We start from the raw sequence: 21,089 nt of genomic DNA, 5'->3' as shown, positions 1-21,089 counted from the left end.
CTGGCGTGCATTTTTCCCGGCCAGTTCTTTGGATTTTGCTTTGGGCTTCTGATCTTCTCTGTTCGGGTGGATTTGTTTGAAATGCGGCGGGTGACCACGTTGATGGTGTGGTTGTTTCGTTTTTTTTTTTTGTCAACAACCGCACGTACCACTGTAATAATCATGAAGCACGAACTTCAGTTCGTGCCAGGACTCAGGATGGCAAAAGCAAATGGAATGAACACTGTAGCGCCATATTTCATTTAAAAAGGTCTTACGATAACGTAACTTGTAACACAACGTGCATTTTTCAAATTAAACACGGTAATGTGTGGTGATATTTGCGGAATCTTCGATTTGACAAACTATTCGACATACAAATTGTCAGGAGATGACTGCTCTGAAATTCTAGAACTTGCGAACACCACATTTGTCTGCCAAAGCCCCCTTTCAGTTGGGAATGGTAACCGATCCATCATCCATGTCCGTGCAAAATCGTTCGGTGCTTTCGCCATCCCGAGCAGTACCTGAGTGCTGGTCGCCGGCCTTCCACGCCCTCATCATGATTGACAGGATGCCGGTGCACGCGTCCAGTGAGCGGGTGGCCGCGCAGTCGCGCACCGGTGATCGGCCGCCGGTGCTCCTGCCGCCGGGAAGTTGGCACCTACGACCTCTGGACTTGGTGTGGAGACACAAGCAAAATAGTCGATCAACAAGGTAGGACTTACACCTCACATTGTATCGATCCTGACCGTGAAGAACCAACCGGCGTCAAGTACAGCCTCACCTTCACGCTGTTCCTGCACCTGGACTTGGTGGAGTGCCTCTCCTTCATCCATGGACAGGGAGGACTGCCGAACTGCAAGCGGCGCCGGGAAATCATCTGGCAATACAGCTTCCGCGTCACGGACGATCGCGGCGTCGAGTGCCCTCCCCTCTGTGCCACGGCCCATGCCGTCGGACCACCATCGGTCAAGTGCGTCTTCTTGCTGGTCTTTGTTCAATTGTTCTACTCCTTTTTTTGCGAGGGAAAAGAGCGCTTTATTAACTAGGAATGATGGGCATTACAATCAGTTTGGATAAGATTGAGTACGCACGCAGGCGCGTGTCTCAGCCAGACCAGTGTGAGTGTTTTTCGTAGTGAACAAAGCTAATTCATGAGCAACTCGATTACAATCTCTTTTCACCTGGGCTATCTCCCAATTCTCCAACAGCGTGGTGAGTTCTCTAGCTTCGGCAATGATGAAGCATAGCTCAGACTTGTCCTGCTTGCGTTGCATGGCATGGACCACCCGTGCGCAATCAGATTCGACGATCACCGATCCCTGGGACCATTGGGTGGCTAGCCTAATTCCTTTCATGCATGCTCTAGCCTCCGCCTCAGCAGCATCCGCATATCTGAAAAGGACTCTCCAAGCCGTGAACAAGACTTCCCCATTGCTACCTCTCGCCACTACTCCGACCCTAGCGTCCCCATTCTCTGTGAAGGACCCATCCACATTGACCTTGACCCAACCTTCAGGTGGTGGCTTCCAATATCCACAACCTTGCTCATTCTTCAAAATCCTGCCACGCTCTACTCTATTGTCGGACCAGCTACAGGGAGCCTTACCTTTGTCCTCTGGATTCACATCTTTCCACTCATGCTGGCACAAAACATGCCTCAAATTCAGCAAGAAGTGCACCGACTCCTGAATACTGGTTGGCCCGAAGCAATGGGTTATATTATTATGAACTGTCCATGCTCTCCACAAAATCAATTTCGTTAAATCCCTTTGCTCGCCAGAGCATCGCTCCAGCAGTAGGAGTAGCCAGTCCGGTCCTGAATATTCAAAAGTTCCTCATCAGGTACCGGTCAGTGATCCCTCTTCGCTTGTATAATGTCACGCGCTTGTGGGCAGGTCACCGTAGCATGGTAACTTGTCTCAGCTGTCTGCCCACATAAAGGGCAGGTGTCCATCTGGTCAAGCTTCCTGACAAACTTGCTTCTCCAAGCGAATATATTGACCTTTGGGGGCACGTTGCCCTCCCAAACATGCGACCACAATTTCCTTTCTCCATCTGGAGCTGAACTAGATGCAGTAGCTACTCCTCCCTCCTGTAGTTTTAAGGCCAGATTGTAGGCGCTGCGAACCATAAAAATGCCGGATTTCTCCAGGTGCCAAGCTAGGAAATCCTCCGACAATGTGCTGGGTAATTTGATCTTAGCAATAGCATCCGCATCCGCATCTGCTGGATTAAATGTGCCAATAAGTCTATCATAGTCCCAATTATGGCCAGTGATGTCCAAAAGTTCTGAAACCCATTTCATGCGTGATCTTCCTTTCCTTGTAGTAACCTTTAAGGAGTATTCCCTTGGAATCCACGGATCCCACCATATACGTACTTGTGTCCCACACCCAATCCTCCACATAACACCTTTTTTCAGGAGGTCGAGACCATGGACAATAGGTTGCCAAGTTTGGGAAGAATTTGAACCAAATTCCCTCTTGGGTAATATCTCACTTTCAGCACCCTAGCACAAAGGCTCTCTGGGAACGCCACTAGCCGCTAGGCTTGTCGAGCAAGGAGGGCTTGGTTGAAAAGACGCAGATCCTTGAAACCTATTCCACCACAACACTTCTTTTGGGTGAGATCCTTCTAGGCAATCCATGCCGTTTTCCTCTTCCCATTCTCCACCCCCCACCAAAACTGCCGTATAATGCTAGTGAAGTCATCACACAGACCAAGTGGTAACTTAAACACACTCATGATGAATGTGGGGAGCGCTTGTGCCACTCATTTAATTAGAATTTCCTTTGCAGCCACTGACATATTCTTTTCCATATAATCTTGAAGCCTCTTCTCCAACCGCTCCTTGAGATGTTGAAATCTTTCACCCTTCATTCTGCCAGAGGGCGTTGGCAGACCAAGGTATTTGGCTTCAAAAGAGGACAGCTTCACCCCCAGAATCCTCTTCACTTGTTCATGCCTTTCATGTTGTCCCTTCTCATTAAATATGATGGAGCACTTCATGGGATTGATTAATTGGCCTGTACAGTGCTCATATGTGTCGAGGTCCTCAAGCGAAAGTCATGATCGGTCTTGACCGGTGCTGGCGACGATGGTGCCGTGATGCATCGTCCTCCTTATTGAAGGCGTTGCGGTGAGGAACTTGACCTAGAGACTTTTTCCATGTGAAAAAAGAAGAACCGAAGCAGGTTCAGGCGGCAGAGGCGTCTTGACGTCGCTTACGTCTTGAGGTGCCGTTTTGAAATGCTTGGATGGCGGTATGCGTTCAGCTTGGAGGGATGGCGGTTTTAGTGTAATGCCAGTGTGCATGGTGGAGATTGACTAAGTGCAGTTTCTACGCGATAGGAAATAGTTGGCCGTCGAGCAGGATCATCCTAACTTCTAAAGTTTCTAAAAAAATGATAGATGGGAGGGATTAGTTGCTGCACAAGACCCATGGCTAGGTGGAAGCAAGAGCATAGAAAAAGTTTGAAGCTTAGTCCTTTTAGCTTTTTTTCTTAGTGGTTTGCTTTCTTATTTTCTTTGACCCTCATGTTGAGGCGTGGAGTCTAAATACTCATGTACCTCTGAACTAGGTGGTTGGATTTATTTCTTTGTGGTTGTAGATATTCACTTGTGAATGTTCAAGACAGGATAATTTTCTTAATCTAAAAAAATAGCTTTAACTTTAGTGGCTTGGTCTGAAATTGCTTTAAAAATAATAAGGTGTCGTCAGCAAGTAATAAGTGTGATATACCTGGCGCCCCTCTGCAAACCCGCAATTCCTCGAGCGGCCCTTCTTGAACTTTCCTGCTAATCAATTTAGATAGACCACCAGCAACAAAAAGAATAGATATGGCGACAAAGGATCATCTTGGCGAAGACCTCTCGTTGGAGTAAAAGGCACCGACATGGCGCCATTGAAGCGGACTGAGTAGCGTACAGACTACAGAGGTCACACAAGTCATGACCCTCTGAACCCAATTACTTTGAAAGCCTAGCTTCAGCAGAACGTTGTTTAAAAAACTCCAATCGACTCTGTCATACGCCTTAGAGAGATCCAATTTGTATGCACAATAGCTACTCCTTTCATCTGTGGTTGAATTTATAGCATGGATGCATTCAAAAGCAATAAGAGCATTGTCTGTAATTAGACTTCCCGGAACAAAAACACTTTGGCTTGGGAAAATAATATCCTGCAAAAGAGGTCGTAAACGGTTCACACTACACTTAGATACCACTTTATATAGATACCACTTTATAGACTACGTTGCATAAGCTGATGGGCCTGAAGTCCTTTGAAGTCTCCGGATATGTAACTTTAGGTATTAGCACAATGCAAGTATCATTAACCCCCTCAGGCGTAACTCCCGTTTCAAAGAATTCCTTGGACAACGTCATCCTTCAATAAGGGCAGTTTCGTTGGAAAAACCCTAGCTGAAAGGCCATCTGGCCCAGGTGCTCTAAGAGGCCCAGTTTGGAAAAGGGCGTCCGCAATCTCCTCAGGTGTATATGGTTTACACAGGTCATAGTTCATACCTTCAGTAATTTGTGGATCAAACAAATCAGCAGTCTCTGCAGGATTCACCCCTTCATCTCTTCAAAATAAATTTGAGAAGTACTGTTCTGCCATACCTTGCATTTCATCTTGCCCGGAGCCCCAACTACCATCTTCTTTCTTTAGTTTCTTTATCCAGTTTTTCCTTGCCCTCCATCTGGCTTTCCTATGGAAGTATTTTGTGTTTTTGTCCCCTTCCTTCAGCCATGTAATTCTCGATCTTTGGAGCCACATCATCTCTTCTCTGTATAAGATCTCATCGAGTTCTTTTCTCAGCTCCGCAATGCGCTTTGTAACGTGGCCAAATTTCTCCCGGCTCCAGACTTTCAGATCAGCGGTGACTGCTTTAAGCGAATCTGCCAGCGCACCTAAATCACTTCCTGGGTTCTTCTTGCGCCATGCATTCTCAATAATTAATTATGCAAACTTCCCCCGTCAGGTCTACCACAGGCCTCCTATACAACATGTGGAATTGATCAAGCTTTATGCCTTTAAAATCCATAAATTTAAATTGGAGGTTCACATTAAACATTCGAAAGATGGGTTTTAACATTTTTTGAATAACATATCAACATGTGAAAATAATAGATCAACAATTTTTGAAAAGCTAGCTCAACATTTTAAAAAATATTAGTTTCAATTTTTTCAAAATCTATTTCAACATCTTAAGCGAATTGATTCAACATTTACCAAGACATGGATCAACATTTTGAAAAAAAAAATCAATATTTTCTGCGCCAATGGTGGCGGCAACGGCGCGTGGCGGGATCGCGTGGGACGGCCGGCATGACAAAGGCGACATGGGGTGGCTTGGGATGACCAACACAACGTAGGCAAGGCGTAGCAGGACCTGTAGTAGTGGTGGAGGCTGCACACAGGTAGCGGCGGAGGTGGAGGACGCGGACGGCGGCGTGTCGGGTGGCGACGGTGGAGCACGCGGACAACAACAATGCGTGGCCGCAGAGGATGGCACGTGCAGGCGGTGGTGGCGGGCACATGGGGTAGCGTCGTGCGAGAGAGTAAAAGGTGGTGGCAGACTGGAACCTTAGAGCTAGACCGCAGCAGACAGGTGATTGTTTGCACGAATCTCAAATGTGGAAGGTCCATTAAAAAAGAGATTCCGGAGCTAGGATGTTTGTTTGAGGCTTCTAACAGCTTCTAAGTGTGAAAAATAAGAAGTTTAAACAAACAGCAAACTTCTCGTACAGCTTTCGAAAAGCTAGAAGCTCAGTAAAGCTGAGTTTATATGGAAAGCTGAAAAGTCATAAAGTTAAACCCATTTTTCGAAAATTATTATTAGCTTTTTTTTAAAAAAAATTCAGCCCTCCAACAACTGCAGCTCGGACAAACAGGCCCGTGTTATATAGTCCGGTCTACCCACGGGCTGCTGCCCTTTGCTGGGCCCATCCCAGCTGGCTGTTGCCAATAGCCCACGGCCCACGGGTCTCTCTGCGTGCGCAAGCTAGGCCAGATGATGGGCCGCCACCTGTATAAGCCGCTGGGCCGACTCCTGTGCCAGTTGCTATCCGGCTCGGGCACTGCTAGGGTCTGCAATCTAAAGGCTTGGAACCCTTGCCTCTGCCTTTATACAAAAAAAGAAAAAACTGCCTTTCCTTCCTACCAGCGACGATCGTGGGCAGGTCTTCGTCGGGCGCTTCATCAGCGACAAGCCGACAAGCGTCCGCCAGGCTATGGCCGCCCGTTCCCTTAACCTTACCTTCGGACCTTCCTGCTGTGCGAAATCGAACACCCCCAAACCCTAATTTATGCTATTTTTGTATTCAAAGCTGACCATGTATTTTACCTACTAAGGCTATCTGCACGGTGGCTCACCAAATGCCCCGTAACTAGAAATATCTAGGTGAGACTCCCGCACCGCAAACCTCTAAAATAAACTTCACCTTTCCATTCACTACAGGAGATCTCCAAATCCAGAGCTTCTTGTACACGAACGCTATCCTCTTGTGGAGGAGCAGCGCATCCAGGGCGGCGACGGCGAGCGCGGAGGCCGGGCGGGGAGGAGGAGGTCGTGGCCGGCGGGGAGGAGGAGCTCTGGAGCAACGGTGGGGTTCCTGGGCGGCGGCGCGACCGCCATGGCCGCGCCGGCGGGGAGAAGGAGGCTCCGGAGCAGCGCCCGACGAAGGGGGGGAGGGAGCCGCCGAGGACGGAAGGAGATGCGGATAGAGGCGCACGCACGGCAGCTTAGTTTTTTTTACCGTTCCCTGTAATTGACCTGTCCTGTGGGCCATTGTGTTTTACAAGTTTTTTTACCGAGCGCAGCGGTGCGGATAGCCTAACTTCAATTTTTGTATTCAGGTCTCACCATGTCCCACGTTGGGTGCGCCCCTGGTGATGCTGATTCTCGACATGGCGAAACATCGAGCAATTTAATCCCATGGCTTCCTGAGGTATTTAGGCTGTTTGGTTCCCAGGGCTAAACTTTAGCCCATGTCACATCAAATGTTTAGATACTAATTAGGGGTATTAAACATAGACTATTTACAAAACCCATTGCACAGATGGAGGCTAAACGGTGAGACGAATCTATTAAGCCTAATTAGTCCATGATTTGACAATGTGCTGCTACAGTAACCATTTCCTAATGATGGATTAATTAGGCTTAATAGATTCGTCTCGCCGTTTAGCCTCCATCTATGCAATTAGTTTTATAATTAACTCATATTTAGTCCTCCTAATTAGCCTCCGAATATTCGATGTGACACGGACTAAATTTTAGCTTTAGGATCCAAACACCCCAATTATCTATACGCATTTCACTGTGACTGCTCTAACTAAACTAATTCATAGGACTCTGCTAGTGCTAGCTGGATATTATTTGTAACAGACATAAGATCCTTCAGTGCTGCATTTGCTCACAGTCCTGCTCCTAGTGAATTGGTAGCTTTGCTTTGCTCTAACTTCTCTGTGCAAAGACTATAACATCACTACCGCATTTATATTACTATCTATACGCTCTTTTCTATTTGTGAAGGTTAAATAACCTTAAATTCTCCGAAATTGTCGGATCAATATTCTCTTGAGATTCTCGGATCAATAGACATTCCACTTTTTCTCACTTCTCCTGCGTATGTCCTGCCATCCAGAGCCTGAGTGTATCTACCAGTAATAAGGAGGCATGTGACTGTTGTTGCTGTTTGAGAGTAGTTGATAGAGCTACATGCTGTTTTTGATAAACTATACAATATAATCAGAACAGCCTAGGATCCCCCAGTTCTTGGCTGTCCTCTTTGCTGGTTATCGAGAGATTCAACTGTGATACCACCAGGCTTTGCAGAGCGGACAGTTATAGCAAGAGAACCATCAGAATCTTAGTTATATATTTCTCGTTCCTAAACATAACAAAATTGCATTCATCTTCTCCCTGTGAATACGTATTAAATATATCTTTGAGCACAGAGTATGCCAAAATTATTGTCAGCAGCATCTACATTGATGCACTTGACATGAAGTTTAAGACTGCTTCTAGGTTCCTTAGAAGGTACAAGTACAACCTAATAAGATGGACACATTTTATATTGGCCAATTGGCATAAAGCATGGCAAACATCATTAAATTCCATTTTCCTCTTGTTTGTGGGATGAAATTTACTTTTGCTAGTCCAGAAGTGGATATTTGGGAAAAAACTTCTCTATGCAATGCTCTGCTCAATTTATCGACCACCGTTGCATTAAATTGCATCATATACCTATGTAATACAGTGCACCTTGTGAAACCATGCATGGGGTAGACAATATTCCATTTTGGCTTTAATGTTGACATTCCGTTTGGTCTTAACTTTGAAATTGTAACCCATGCTTGTACATGCAGAACATCTGGTGTCATATACATACCCTAATGCCCATGCGTGATGTTGCTCGTGCTGCTTGCCTTTCTCATGCCTTTCTATGATCCTGGAGATGTCATCCCAACCTCACCTTGATTTGGACACTGCTCAAGTGGAATATCGACAGGATTCTGAGAAACCACTCGGGCATTGGCTTGAAGACATTGGAGCTTAATTTAGGTGATGAAGACAATACCTTTCCTTATATTGACAGTTGGCTCCAGGTTGCTGTTAGATCAGGGATTGAAAAGCTCAACCTTTACCTATATAAAAAGTACAACTTCCCATGCTCGCTTTTTTCTGATGGTGTTAGAAACTCAATTCGGGATCTTCAACTTGACACTTGTGTTTTTCATCCCACATCTGAACTTGGTCCCTTGAGAATCTGAGTTCGGTTCGTATTACGGGTGATGAATTAGAGTGCCTTCTTTCCAACTCCTTTGCTTTGGAGCAGTTGGAGCTCTATAGTTGCAAGGAGATCATTTTTCTGAAGATGCCTTGTGTGCTGCAGCAGCTCAGCCGCCTGACTGTTCTTGATTGCTATAGGTTGCAGACAGTAGAGTGCAAAGCTCCAAATATCTCAATTATTGACTTTTCCGGAGATAATATAAAACTTTCATTTGGACTACTGTTGAAAATGAAGAAATTGGACATGCCCAGTCAGATGTGGTGTGTTATGCTTGTGCTGAGCTTCCGTCCATTATGCCAAATCTTGAGACTCTTTTAATTGGTTCGGGTATTGAGGTATTCTTAAGACTTCAGGTGCTGCAGTGTAGCGATACATAGTCATACCCTGTGTGTGATCTTTCCAAACATGACATATTTATTGTGCAGGTGGTTAATGCACCAATGGTGCTTACCAAATTCCTCTACCTCAAGCATCTAACCATTCTGATTTCAGAAAGGACATTTTCCCCACCATATAATTATTTTTCTCTGGTTTATTTCTTTGATGCGTCTCCTTCCTTGGAGACTTTTTTCTTGGACGAAACCTATCCTTCGAAGGTATCTGGCCACTTTGTTAGCTCCATGATCTAATTTACTTTTCATCATCAGGTGCCTCATGAAGATGTGACGCATGAATCAGTTTTTGGAGCTTCCTCACATTTGGGGGAGCTGCCTGAACAACTACACAACTGCCTCAAGATTGTGGAGATCATAGGGTTTAGCTCTGCAAAGAGCTTGGTTGAGCTAACATGTTGCATTGTCAAGAACGCAGTCTCACTTGAGTGTCTTACATTGGACACTCTTCATGATCCTTGGAGGTGCTCTGGGGAAGCTAATAAAACTTGCTGGCCCATTAGCAATGATGTGCTCAAGGAAGCGTCTAGAGCGGTCGTGGCCATAAGAATGTATATTGAACACAAAGTTGCGCCTACATCTAAGCTGACTGTTCTGGAGCCTTGTACACGGTGTCATTCCCGTTGATGATGGTACTACAGATCAAATTGCAGCCCGTAAGATGCTGATAATATCTGGAGGGTGGTAGATGGTATAAGTTATTGTGATTGCACCATGTGTGATCATTTTAGTGTGGTTGGATAAGTATGCTGAATGTACTTTATATTGTCATTATAAGTTAGGTTGATATCGTAAGTTCATGTAATTGCACCATGTGCAATCGCTTAATGAACCTTATTTTGGTTATTGGATAAGTTACTTTAACTGTGCAATATATTGTCACAATTTAGGCCGGGGGGTTTTTCACGCTGGTATTGCAGACTCATCAATTGATCCATTATTGTCACTATCAATTCTCGGGAAAACCTACAAAGACATAGGAGTATATTTGGTTAAAGCATAAGATTATTCTGACCTTTCTGGAGAAATAAAATCAAAAACTAGATAAAAAGGAATGCTGAACCATTATCACAATGCGCATGAGGAAATCGATCCTGATGGAAGACAGAAAACCAAGCTAAACATGTAAGAGAACAACACATCGATATCTAATACAGAGTAGCTAGGTAGTCACTACACTAACAAGTGATTACTGGAAAGTGAAAGAATTATGCATTGAGATTGTAGACAGTGAACACAATATTAGAAACTAAACAAGGCATCCTAGAGAAAGTCCTTGAAGTATCGGTCCAGTAAATATCAAGGCATTATGCTTCCTATCAAACAATAAAATGGAATGAAAATGCTAAAAGGCACACTCGGAATGAAATTAGAAAAAACATTAGGAGAGTATGATATAAGCAAATAAGACTTTGAGAGAGTAGCACATCATGACCAGTGCTCGGTGTGGAATCTAAGATGCAACTAGTTAAATGCTTCTACAAGCACTAAGCAGGAACCTGAAAAAAAATCCATACGCAATCGATCAACACAAATGGGCTTGTAAGTCACTGTGCACGCATCTACCGCACCCTGCCCATATCGACATGGGGATCGCCCTGATCTGCTACCTACAACATCTGTCATGGCCCCGCCTTCATCAGCCTAGTGAACTCCTAATCTGAAGAGACGTAAATGAAATGGGAAAGGCATGTGAAAAAAATAAGACAGGGAAGAGAAAGGGGAGAAGGGGGAACAAGGAACAACGGATTCACCGGGGATTGCTTCCGCCGCTGCGGTCGAGATCGTCGAAGCTTCCAGGACCACCACCATGCTCAAGGTCGTCACCCTTTCCACGGCCACGTCCAGGACCGCTCATCCAGGGATTGCTTCCGCCGCTACGCTCGAGGCTGGCTTCCCTTCGACAGCCACGTCGTTAAGCTCCCGCAGCAGCGCCGAGTTCTCGCCATCGGCTCGTAGAAGCTCCGCCGCTGCCTTGCCCGGGCTCCACCACCTCGGGTGCCCCCCTTCTGGATCTTTCTGGATCTAGGATCCGGGTCAGCGGGAGCGTCCCTTCACCCCGCTGGACGAGGAACTCAGCGATTCCTCTGTGGTGGCGTGCGTCGGCGGAGCGGGGAGCTCAGGGTCCCCGGCGTGCGGCGGCAACGGGAGAATCCCGCAGCCTCTGGCGAGTGGCGACGGCGACGCGAGGGTAACACTTGCTCGATGATCCCCATCACAACAGGCTTAAATCTCTGACGGGCCGGTGCGGAATTTTCTCGGCCCAATCGACCAGCTTAGAAAGTACAATAAAAACAACCAAACCACCCCCAAATCGACGCGCGTGAGAAGCAAGCAACCCCCGGAACGGAGCCCCCTTTTATCCCAAAATGGGCAGCCGCCCCGCGACCGTCGCTCCTCCGCCGCCCCTCGCCGCGATCCCACAATATAACCCCCCCACCCCTCTGCTCCACTCCTCCCCACGACGTCACCCGCGATCGCCATGGCGGACTGGACGGGGCTCCACGGGGATCTGCTCGACCTCGTCGTCGTGCGCCTCCCGTCCCTCGACCTCCTCCGCTTCCGCGCCGTCTGCGCCTCCTGGCGCGCCGCGGCCACCGCCTTCACCACCCGCCGCGGCCAGCCTCGCCCCGACCGCCCCTGGCTGCTCCTCCCCGCCGATGTCGCAACGGACCACGACCACGGCCGCCTAGTCGTGCGCGCCGACCACGAGGTGCCCGTTGCCACCCTCCCCGCGCGCCTCGGCCGCTTGACCTCGCGCCGGTTCGTGCCCCTCGGCTCCGCGCGCGGCGCGATCGTGGCCGCCGACGACCGCGGCGAGATGCACCTGCTCGACCCCGTCACGGGCGGGCGCTGGCCGCTCCCGCCCGTCGCCACGCTCCCGCTCGTCGCCCGCGTCGAGGGCCTCCAGGTCCAGCACCGCGGCGGCGGCGTCCTCCCCGTCGGCGCCCTGATCCAGAAGGCCGTCCCGGTGCCCACCCCGGACGGCGGGGTGATGGTGGTCGCCATCTACCGCCAGCTGCAGCACCGCAACCAGTGGGCCACGGCGCGGCCGGGGGACCGCGCGTGGAAGTCCGTGGCGCCGACCAGCATCCCGGCCGTGATCGACGTCGTCGTCCACCGGGGCCAGCTCTACGCCAACACGCGGTACGGGATGATGTACATGTTCCCGGAGCTCCACGGGCTGGGGTCGGCGTCCCCCGAGATCATCCCCTCCGTGACGCGCCGCCCGAGCGCGTACGTGGAGCGCAGCTTCTTGGTGGAGTCCCCCCGCGGCGAGCTGATGCAGGTGGAGCTGCTCCGCCCCGTGCGCGCGGCCGGCGGGGAGGGGTTCGTGGTGCGCGTGCTGGACGAGTGCGGCGAGACGTGGGAGGAGACGGAGGACATCGGCGACGCCGCGGTGCTCGTGGACGCGACGGGCGCCGTCGCCGCGTCCACCGCGGAGTGCCCCGCGCTGAGGCCCAACACGGTGTACTTCGCCGTGGACCTCGAGGGGGAGACGCGGGTGTGGGCGTACAGCCTCGCGGGCAGGCACAAGCGGATCGAGGTCGTGGAGGCGCTCCCGACCGCGGAAGGGTACAAGCCGCCGTGCTTCTGGTTCGCGCAGGTGTACTCGCAGCCGTGAAAACGAGTCGTGATCAGTGGGAATGGACCACGCCCGCTTTCTTCACCATCCAACTCAGCTCTATTCATTTCTAACTTAAAATTATATATTATTATGATCCGATCCCGATCCTTAAATTTGCTAGACTACCCCTCCTAGTCGTGATGCGTTCGAGTTCCGTTCGCTTGTCTACTACTAGGTGTCGGATGGTTCGTCGATGAGTTCGTCGGGGGTGCATCTTGCAATCTGTCTGTCCTAAGAGCATGATGGCGTTGCTGAATCATCTTGATCGAGCACGCTACTCTTTCTTTCCTGTCTGCGTTCTCCAGGCTTCCTCGCTTTGCCTGTGGATTCTTCCACTTCCGTGTGTCAGTATATGCATATTTGTCTGGTAACGATATAATTTATGTGTGTTATTGTGTCATGATTCCTCGGCATAGTCCTGTTATTTCGCCCTCGGCATATTTGGCGCCCTCCTGTTATTTCGCCACATATACTAGTACAATTTAATTTCTGCATGAATTCTCATAAATTCGCGTTACAGAACGGGTCCTTTGACAACCAGATAGGACTTTTGAAAATTTCCCAAGCTAACAATGTTCATCAGTAATTGCAAGATTGTCGACTTCTGTTAGGATGTCAGTAACTTGTTTCCTATGTGGTGCCGTGGTGGGCTGCAATCTTCTCTTCAAAGAAGTGGGCGATCTCGTTCTCCATCTCCGGAGATTCGGCGTGCAACATTGGTGATCCGTTCTCCTTTTCTTCCTCCCCGCGCCTTTCGCTTTGGGCCAAGCATTTGCATAGCCCGCTGCGCAAGTATTCGCGGTCGCAGCACAGGCTGGTCCGGTCCAACACCAGCCTCCCTGTCTCAACCCTGGCCACAAGCGCGCCCCGGGGCTGTGGCCTATGGGGATGACTCCCACCGGCCTCCGCCGCATCGGCCGTCGACCAAACCCACCTCGCTAAATACTCGCTCGCTACAGCTCTCCTCGCAATTAACGCGCGCCTCCATTACCACGAGCTGCGTCGAGGCGGTTCGAGGCGAAACAGAGACCCCGGAGCCATGGGGACCGTGCTGGATTCGCACTTCCTGGCGCTCACCGCCATCGTCACCGTAAGCCCCCAACTCCCCCCCTTCCCTCTCGTCTCCTTGAGCAAATTCTGGAACGCGCGGTTCTCCGACCGTGAGGGTTTGCTAACCCCCTCGTTCCCTTCTCGGTGGTGGTGCGTGTAGGTGGGGTACCAGCTGATGTTCTTCATCATCACGGCTCTCCTCCGGTTCGACAAGGTCACGGATTTTGCAGGTAACTACCTCGGCCAGCTCTCGCCTAATTGAGGCTTGAATGGGTTGCCAACTTTCCATAGCTGTCCTTAATAACTAAATAAGGCGCAATTTCTAGCATAATTCCGGCGGGGAATGTGAATTTAGTTTGCTGCTAATGCTTGGAGGGTATTGGTTTTGTCGTGATTAGTTTTCCTCGGGAGTTCAGTTTGGATGACCGTTAGCAAGATTGGTTAATGACAGTTTGTGCGGCCTCCGTTGCTCCAACAATCAACTACTGCCCGACATATAATAATCTCTCCAGTACTATAATTTTCCTACTTGTTTTTGTGAGCTTACATGCAACCTATCCTTTATTTTTACAAGTCAACCTTGCGTTCTGGACAATCTATCTGATAAAGCTGGTTATCTGTGTACCAGCCTCTGAAGTCTGAACTGACACAAGTTCTTTGTAGCATACTAGCTTTGTTGTTTTTTCTCCCCACCATGATTTGTGTTCCTCTTTCCAGGCAGTACAAATTTTGTCATAATCGCCATCCTAACACTAGTTTTGAAGGGAGCATGGCATTTCCGTCAGGTAATAGTTTGTTGATGGTAAATCTATTCGCTTCAATGTAAACATAGTCTGGTTGGTTCAGTAGGGAAAAAGCCTGAATTCATCAGAACTACTGGAGCCTTTTCATTTATGCTGCACTGTCTATTTTTTTGGAGCAAACACTTGAAACAAAATCTATTGGCCAATTGCCGCAACAACTTTGTTACTAGCAGTTGACTATGTGGATTACATAAACTGGATTTACCTTTTCTTACTGAATTTCTGTCATTGAGTGAAAATGTGAGTTATGGTAGCTGCAGCATGACCCGCAAGCTATTTATTGGGAATTTTGAGTTGCATTCTCTGTTTCTCTAGGTCATAGATCTCTGGAGTTACCGTGATTTTATTGATGTTTAGCTGGAGGTGCTGTGTACTATGGTATTTGTGGCAATCTAGCACGGTTAAAACTACCTCTGCAGTATCTAATATTAAATAACAAAGTTTACAAAGCTAGCAGGATTGCTTCGATAATTATAGTAGACACGGCAAATTCAACAATGTTTGTAAAGCTAGCAGAATTGCTTCACCAACTTACATTAAAATTAGATGCCTCAAATTTGTCAATGTTTGTAAAACTAGCAGAATTGTCAGTAACATTAAAATTAGATTAGAACAATTGTTAAACTTAGATGCTGCAAATTTTACATTGTTGTTAAAGCTAGCAGAACTATTTTGTCGCTTATGTTAAAATTAGAAACTGAAATTTTTTAATCATGTTAAGTGAATCCATCGAGACATGGTCATCTGATTCCATCTTCGTAGGAAAGGAATATATTCCCTCCGTTCCAAAAAACATGTCATTCTAGGATTCAAAATTTGTCCCAAAAAACAAGTCATTTTACCCTATTTGGTATGTGCATGCGCATTCGGCTATCAATTAGTGCCAAATATGGCTAATAAACAGGGGCAAACAAGGTCATTTTACCTTCTTATTAATCTGTCCTAAAATTCCTAGAATGACATGTTTTTCGGGATGGAGGGAGTAGGCATGTTTTTCTTCCTATAAAATCTATAAAAAAATGCTGGGAAAGAGATGAGCATAAAGTCTCAAAAATAGCTTTGTTTCTTTTAAAAGGAAATGAAACAAAAGGATAGTGCCCTTACACTGCAGTAATAGTTTATTTGCGATATCCTTTGTAGGAATAAATAAAGATCATTTTAAAATTTGTGCATTAAAAAAACTTGATCTTTGTTTCAGATTGTGCTGACAGTGCTTGTCACAATCTGGGGCCTTCGCCTGGGACTGTTTTTATTGATGAGGTATGCTGTATTGCTGTTACATGACAAATAATCATTTAGCATGACCAAAAACATGTCGATGTTGTTCAATAAATTGCTAATGCTTCTGTTTCCTAGTAATTTCCAGGATTATGCAATGGGGTGAAGATCGCCGGTTTGATGAAATGCGTGATAATTTGGGGAAACTAGCAGTTTTCTGGACTTTCCAGGTACCTTTTGCTACTTGTGTTCTGCTATTAGATCTGATCATGATTTTCACAAGAATACTCACCAGGCCATTTTTCCTGCTTGGGCAGGCTGTGTGGGTTTGGTCTGTCAGCTTGCCTGTCACTGTTGTGAATGCAAGTGACAGAAACCCCCCGATTGAAGCCAGGGATATAATTGGTTGGATAATGTGGTTGGTTGGGATATGCGTAGAAGCAACAGCTGATCAGCAGAAGCTTGTGTTCAAGAACTCTCCAAGTAATAGGGGAAAGTGGTGTGATGTGGGACTCTGGAAGTATACTCGCCACCCGAATTACTTTGGGGAGGTTAGTTATTTCATGTACACTCACTGACCTTGTATACTCCAGTTAATTCAGTAAGATAGCAAAAACTCAGCTGCCCTTAGAATAGCTACTTGTTAGTAATGGTTTGTGTAGTGATCTCAATGCATATTGTCGTTTACATGCTGATGAATTTTGATTGCAAGTACAGAATATTCTACATACAGCCTTTATGATGCCGATTAGTTTTATTCATATACATCAATATTGAAAAGTGACCGACATCTGTATAACAATTGAATCTGGTGCAGATATTCCTTTGGTGGGGAGTATTTGTAGCATCAACCCCAGTTCTCTCAGGTGCTGAATGGCTTGTGATTTTGGGACCTATATTCCTGACACTTCTGCTACTTTTCGTTAGTGGAATCCCACTCCTTGAGGTCAGCAACTGTTTTTGTGCGTTCAGATGGCATAACTATAGTGCTTGCAAAATACTAACACATTATATCCTTCATATTTCTATTGCAAAGTCATCTGCTGATAAGCGCTATGGACGAATGGAGGAATACCGTGTATACAAGAACACTACAAGGTAGACATAAATTTCTCTCCAGAGTCCAACCCCTGGTTTTCAGCAGCGCAGATTAACTGATTAGCGTGTTTATTGTTCTCTTCAGTCCCCTTATCCCATTGCCACCTGCTGTTTATGGAGCCCTGCCTGCATGGTTCAAGGTCGCCTTCCTCCTTGAGCTCCCCCTCTACAATCCTGGCCCGGGAAGTGATCCTATCAGTTGAGTGAAGCGTGCCAAATTGTTCTGCTGGTCTTCAGTGACAGACATGTATAGTATATGCCTGCAGTGTATTTATGGTTTCCTTTTGTTTTTGACAGAACTACAGTGAACCCATTGACGGGTCAGCCTAAATTTAGGTTGTTGTTTGTGTACGTGGCAATTATTTCCCCTTCGGTTCCAAGGGCTTGCACTGAAGTTTATCCTTATTTATCACTCGTGAGGCTCAGAAACATGTATCTTGTTGGCTAAAAGTTAGATTTCCTTTTGTGCCCCCTTTGTCTCCATGCGCAGATCAGTAGTGAGTTAGATCATGCAACAAGTGCATCTTCTAAGTGACTTGAGCGAACTGTGAGCCAGTAGTGAGTATCCCAATTTGGCAGTATCTGTTACGCAGCCATGGTATTTTTGTATCTTATATTCTCGTGTTAGTATACTCCTGACTTCTGAGCTTGTACCTTGTTGCCCATGCCTTCTCCCCTGCAGAAGCATTTTTTTCTTTTGTTTTCCTATCTATACAGGTCGATTTGGAACCAAAGGAAACAAAAGCCAGGCAGTAACGAAAACTTGAAAGATAGGATTAGGTAGCTTGCAAGAAAGTTTATTTTTTTAAAAAATCTGTTTCTGAGAAGCAAAACTCCCCCAAAACAGTTCATTTAATGAGATAAACAGTGTGCAAGCTCGACGATTAAAGGAGAAACTTGTCTCATGGCGACTGTGATCTATCTACCCGCGCCTCACGCCGGCGCGATGGACACCTTGTCGACCTGCACGACGTACTCGAGCGTGGCGCCGGGCGGTATCTGCACGTGCTCCTCCCCGAAGTCGGCGCCGTCGTCGCCGAACCCGAGCCCCGGCGGGACGACCACCCGCCGCTTGCCGCCGGCCCTCATGGAGCGCAGCACGTACTCGACGCCCTCGCACATGCCCCTGGTGTAGGGCCGGGAACCCATCACCAGCGCCAGCGGCCGCTTCCCCTCCCCGAACGTGTCCACGAACGCCTCCCCGCCGCCGCCGGCCACCCGGCCTTGCAGGTCGATCACCACCAGGTCGCCGGGGCGCGGGACGTCACCGCCGCCGACGCGCAGCTCGTAGTACCGGATGCCGTTGGGGAGCACCACCTCCTGCTCCTGCTCCACGTCCCTGCACAACAAGTGTCAGGCCTCAGGCTGGCACGGGATGGAAATGGCGGGCCTCTGTAACTGAATTATTCTAACGAACACGGCCACGGCTGGGTGAGTGGCACTGACTTGGTGTTGGCCTGCTGCTGGGCGACCTCGAAGCGGGTCTTGAGCTGCTCGGACACGACGCCGACGGCCAGGAACCCGGCCCACGCGAGCCCGGCGCCGATCCCGAACCGCCGCGTCAGCGACGAGGCCACCCAGTCCGTGGAGTCCGCGCCACCCGCGCGCTTCGGCCTCGCCGCCGGCTGCGCCTGCGCCTGCACGGACTGCTGCTGCGGCTGCTCGCCGGGTGGCGGCTGGTTCTGGACGCTGGGCGGGCGCGGGGGCTGAGCGCAGGAGATGCTGTGCGGCTTGGCGACGGGGCGGGCGAGGAACGCCGGCGAGCTGCCCAAGAAAGTGGCCATGGCGATACGGTGCTTCTCTCTCGGGTGAGGTAGCTAGGAGCCTAGGATGACGGTGTCGATATTTGCCGTCTCTTTTACCAAATCCGCATTTGTATGTTTCTGATATGAGCTCTTCTGATATTTTTTGGTCGGTTCTGGATGTGTGTTCCTGCGAGGAAATATGGCCACACATACACGGGCACGACTGCACGAAGGCTTATCTTGTTTCTCGTCATCTGTTTGTCTCCACGGGTACTTTCTTATCCAAGAGAAAGCAGCACGATAAAGTCACACAAGGCAAGGAACCAAGAAAGAACAGGCCTGAACTCTGCTGAAGTCTGAACAAACTCAGTTACACGTTCTAGTGGTATTAGATTACACGTACATTCTACCAGACGCAAGCTGAAAGAGATCATTGCCGGTGACAAGTTCATCGGCGGCTGGTTCAGATAGGCCCTGGGAAGATCCCTTCCTCCCTCTGCCTGTTCCACTCCACGACCCAGTCCGTCGGGCAGAGAGACCCGTAGTAGCGCTGGAACTTGTCGCACTCCGTCCGGTCGTCGCCGTCCTTGGCCTTGACGCACCGGTGGTACTCGGGGTAGCGCACGTAGCAGTGCCGCGTCTGGTTCTGGGTCGGGAAGCAGAAGTCGGTCGGCGCCGTGCGCAGCTCGATCACGGGGCGGCGCCCGTCGGCGACGTCGTCCGGCAGCGTCGGAGTCCGCGACGCTGCCCGGCTCGTGCGGGGGCCTGGGCACCGGCTCTCCTCTGGCCACGGCGGCCATGTCCCTGCCGCGCGTATTCTCGTGCGCGGACAACGGCGAGCTCGACATGGCTGCGGATGTGCTTATGCTTGTGCGGCTTGTTCCGGCACGGCAGGAGTTAGGGATGCCAGAGAGCCTGTGCTGGTGCAGGAGCAGGTAGCCGGCGGGAAGGACGCCGGACGCCAGCCGATCCAAACCAGGGCTAGGGGTCCTTTTGCAAATATTCGGATCGCGATCCAAATTAGGGGGTTGTTTGTAAAATCCGGGGGGCAATATGAAAATAATTGGATCTCGATTATTAATCTTGATCCAAATAGAGGGGGTATTTGTAAAATATGGGGGGCAATACGCAAATAACCGGATCGCGATTATTAATCGCGATCCAAACCAGGAAGCTTCTTACAAAATTCGGCGCCGCCGACATGGCGGCCGTCGACGTCGCGCGTGTGCCGCACGAACCTCCGGAGAATCCGCGTCCCAGTTGGTGCCTCCGGATCCCCTCGCGCGCCGCCGCCGCCGCTGCACACGGCCCTAGCTCCAGGAGATGCTGCGAGCGGCAAAGGCAGCTCCGCCGTCGCGGGTGTGTCGAAGCGTGCGGCGCCCGGTGACGCGGATGGTGCAAAGAAGCGACGGCACTGAAGATTTCCTTGGCTACGCGGATCGAGCGGCTGCAGGTTCGCGGGAGGCGGCTTTCTTGTCCCTGGTTGCCGCCGCTCCCAGTTCTTTCTCCTCTGCTCTTTCTTCTCCACGACACCAATCAGCAGAAGCCCCATCGATCTCCCTCTGTTCTTCCTCTTCCACTGCCAAGTATCGATCCCTACTCCTCCACAGGCAGACAAGCAGCCAATCCAAGCACCAGCCATCTTCTCTGCCGAACCAATCAGCAGCACAGCATCTCCTTCTCCGCTTCTGTCAGCGACGAGCAAGCAAACCAGCGGCCTGCAACTTCTCTCTCTGTTCCTCACGGCACCAGCGGCTACTCGTCTTCTATCCCATGGCAGGCACATCGCACAGCAACTCTACAGAGCTGATTGAGCTTCTGATGTTTAGTTTGCTTGCACGGAGTATTTGCATGTTATAATAGTGACATTGGGTCGAACTATAGTCGTCTAAGTTTATAGGTGGTTAGGACGAAATTGCCTTTAGCAGATCGAGCGAACCCTTCTGTTCTTTTCCATTTTTTTTTTTTGGTTTCGATGAACTTCTGTGCTCTTTTCCATTTGTTGTTTCGATGAAACTTAGAATTGTATCCGCTGTACTTGCTCCTTAGTATTGTTTGGCATACCATGGCTGCAAACGTGGTGTGCAACTATTTTACTTTGGGTTCTTCATAATGGTGTTGAGCTGCTTTAGTTTCCGGTTAGGTGTGCCTTTTTTGGGTTGTAAAATGTGCTGTGCTGCTTACCAGTAATTGAATGTGAGTTGACGTGATCACAAGAAATTAGTGTGGTATAAGGCTTGGAGATTATGGAGAAATGATCTTGAACAGTTGATTCAGAGCCTGTGCTTGTTTGTTTCGATGAATAGAACTTGTTCACGTCATCTGAACAATAGAATGCACCCTTCCTGAACACTCTGTATACAGTGTCAACATT

General features: G+C 48.7%; 3 protein-coding genes and 1 pseudogene across 3 annotated transcripts; 3 read left to right on the top strand and 1 right to left on the bottom strand.

The window, feature by feature from the left end:
* The first annotated feature begins 6,164 nt into the window (after positions 1-6,164).
* Positions 6,165-10,045, top strand: LOC101767837 (annotated as a pseudogene).
* A 105-nt stretch (positions 10,046-10,150) lies between these two features.
* Positions 10,151-13,255, top strand: LOC101768245 (putative F-box protein At1g65770). The gene has a single exon (XM_004981967.2). The coding sequence runs from the start codon at positions 11,656-11,658 to the stop codon at positions 12,796-12,798; it is 1,143 nt and encodes a 380-aa protein (XP_004982024.1). The 5' UTR covers positions 10,151-11,655; the 3' UTR covers positions 12,799-13,255.
* A 378-nt stretch (positions 13,256-13,633) lies between these two features.
* On the top strand, positions 13,634-17,566 carry LOC101767176. The gene is made up of 10 exons (XM_012842652.3): positions 13,634-13,891; positions 14,012-14,081; positions 14,569-14,636; positions 15,853-15,914; positions 16,021-16,102; positions 16,190-16,423; positions 16,690-16,818; positions 16,909-16,970; positions 17,056-17,168; positions 17,268-17,566. Exons 1-10 carry the CDS (start codon positions 13,841-13,843, stop codon positions 17,276-17,278), a joined length of 882 nt encoding a protein of 293 aa, XP_012698106.1. The 5' UTR covers positions 13,634-13,840; the 3' UTR covers positions 17,279-17,566.
* Positions 17,567-17,723: 157 nt separating this feature from the next.
* Positions 17,724-18,880, bottom strand: LOC101766761 (peptidyl-prolyl cis-trans isomerase FKBP17-2, chloroplastic). The gene is made up of 2 exons (XM_004981964.4): positions 18,417-18,880; positions 17,724-18,309 (listed from the first exon to the last, which is right to left on the bottom strand). The coding sequence occupies exons 1-2, from the start codon at positions 18,752-18,754 to the stop codon at positions 17,904-17,906; spliced, it is 744 nt and encodes a 247-aa protein (XP_004982021.1). The 5' UTR covers positions 18,755-18,880; the 3' UTR covers positions 17,724-17,903.
* Between the last annotated feature and the right edge of the window lie 2,209 nt (positions 18,881-21,089).

The sequence above is a fragment of the Setaria italica genome, chromosome IX, assembly GCF_000263155.2.
Source record: "Setaria italica strain Yugu1 chromosome IX, Setaria_italica_v2.0, whole genome shotgun sequence".
Classification (NCBI taxonomy): Eukaryota; Viridiplantae; Streptophyta; class Magnoliopsida; order Poales; family Poaceae; genus Setaria; species Setaria italica.
This window is presented reverse-complemented; position numbering and strand designations above follow the sequence as displayed.

Bases quoted from the DNA above. Each gene is read 5' to 3' on its own strand.
- LOC101766761 (XM_004981964.4), bottom strand. From the start codon at position 18,754: ATGGCCACTTTCTTGGGCAGCTCGCCGGCGTTCCTCGCCCGCCCCGTC. The intron at 18,310-18,416 runs GTCAGTGCCACT...CTTGTTGTGCAG, and splicing joins CAGCAGCAGGCCAACACCAA to GGACGTGGAGCAGGAGCAGG.
- LOC101768245 (XM_004981967.2), top strand. From the start codon at position 11,656: ATGGCGGACTGGACGGGGCTCCACGGGGATCTGCTCGACCTCGTCGTC.
- LOC101767176 (XM_012842652.3), top strand. From the start codon at position 13,841: ATGGGGACCGTGCTGGATTCGCACTTCCTGGCGCTCACCGCCATCGTC. The intron at 14,082-14,568 runs GTAACTACCTCG...TCCTCTTTCCAG, and splicing joins CAAGGTCACGGATTTTGCAG to GCAGTACAAATTTTGTCATA. The intron at 16,819-16,908 runs GTCAGCAACTGT...TCTATTGCAAAG, and splicing joins GTGGAATCCCACTCCTTGAG to TCATCTGCTGATAAGCGCTA.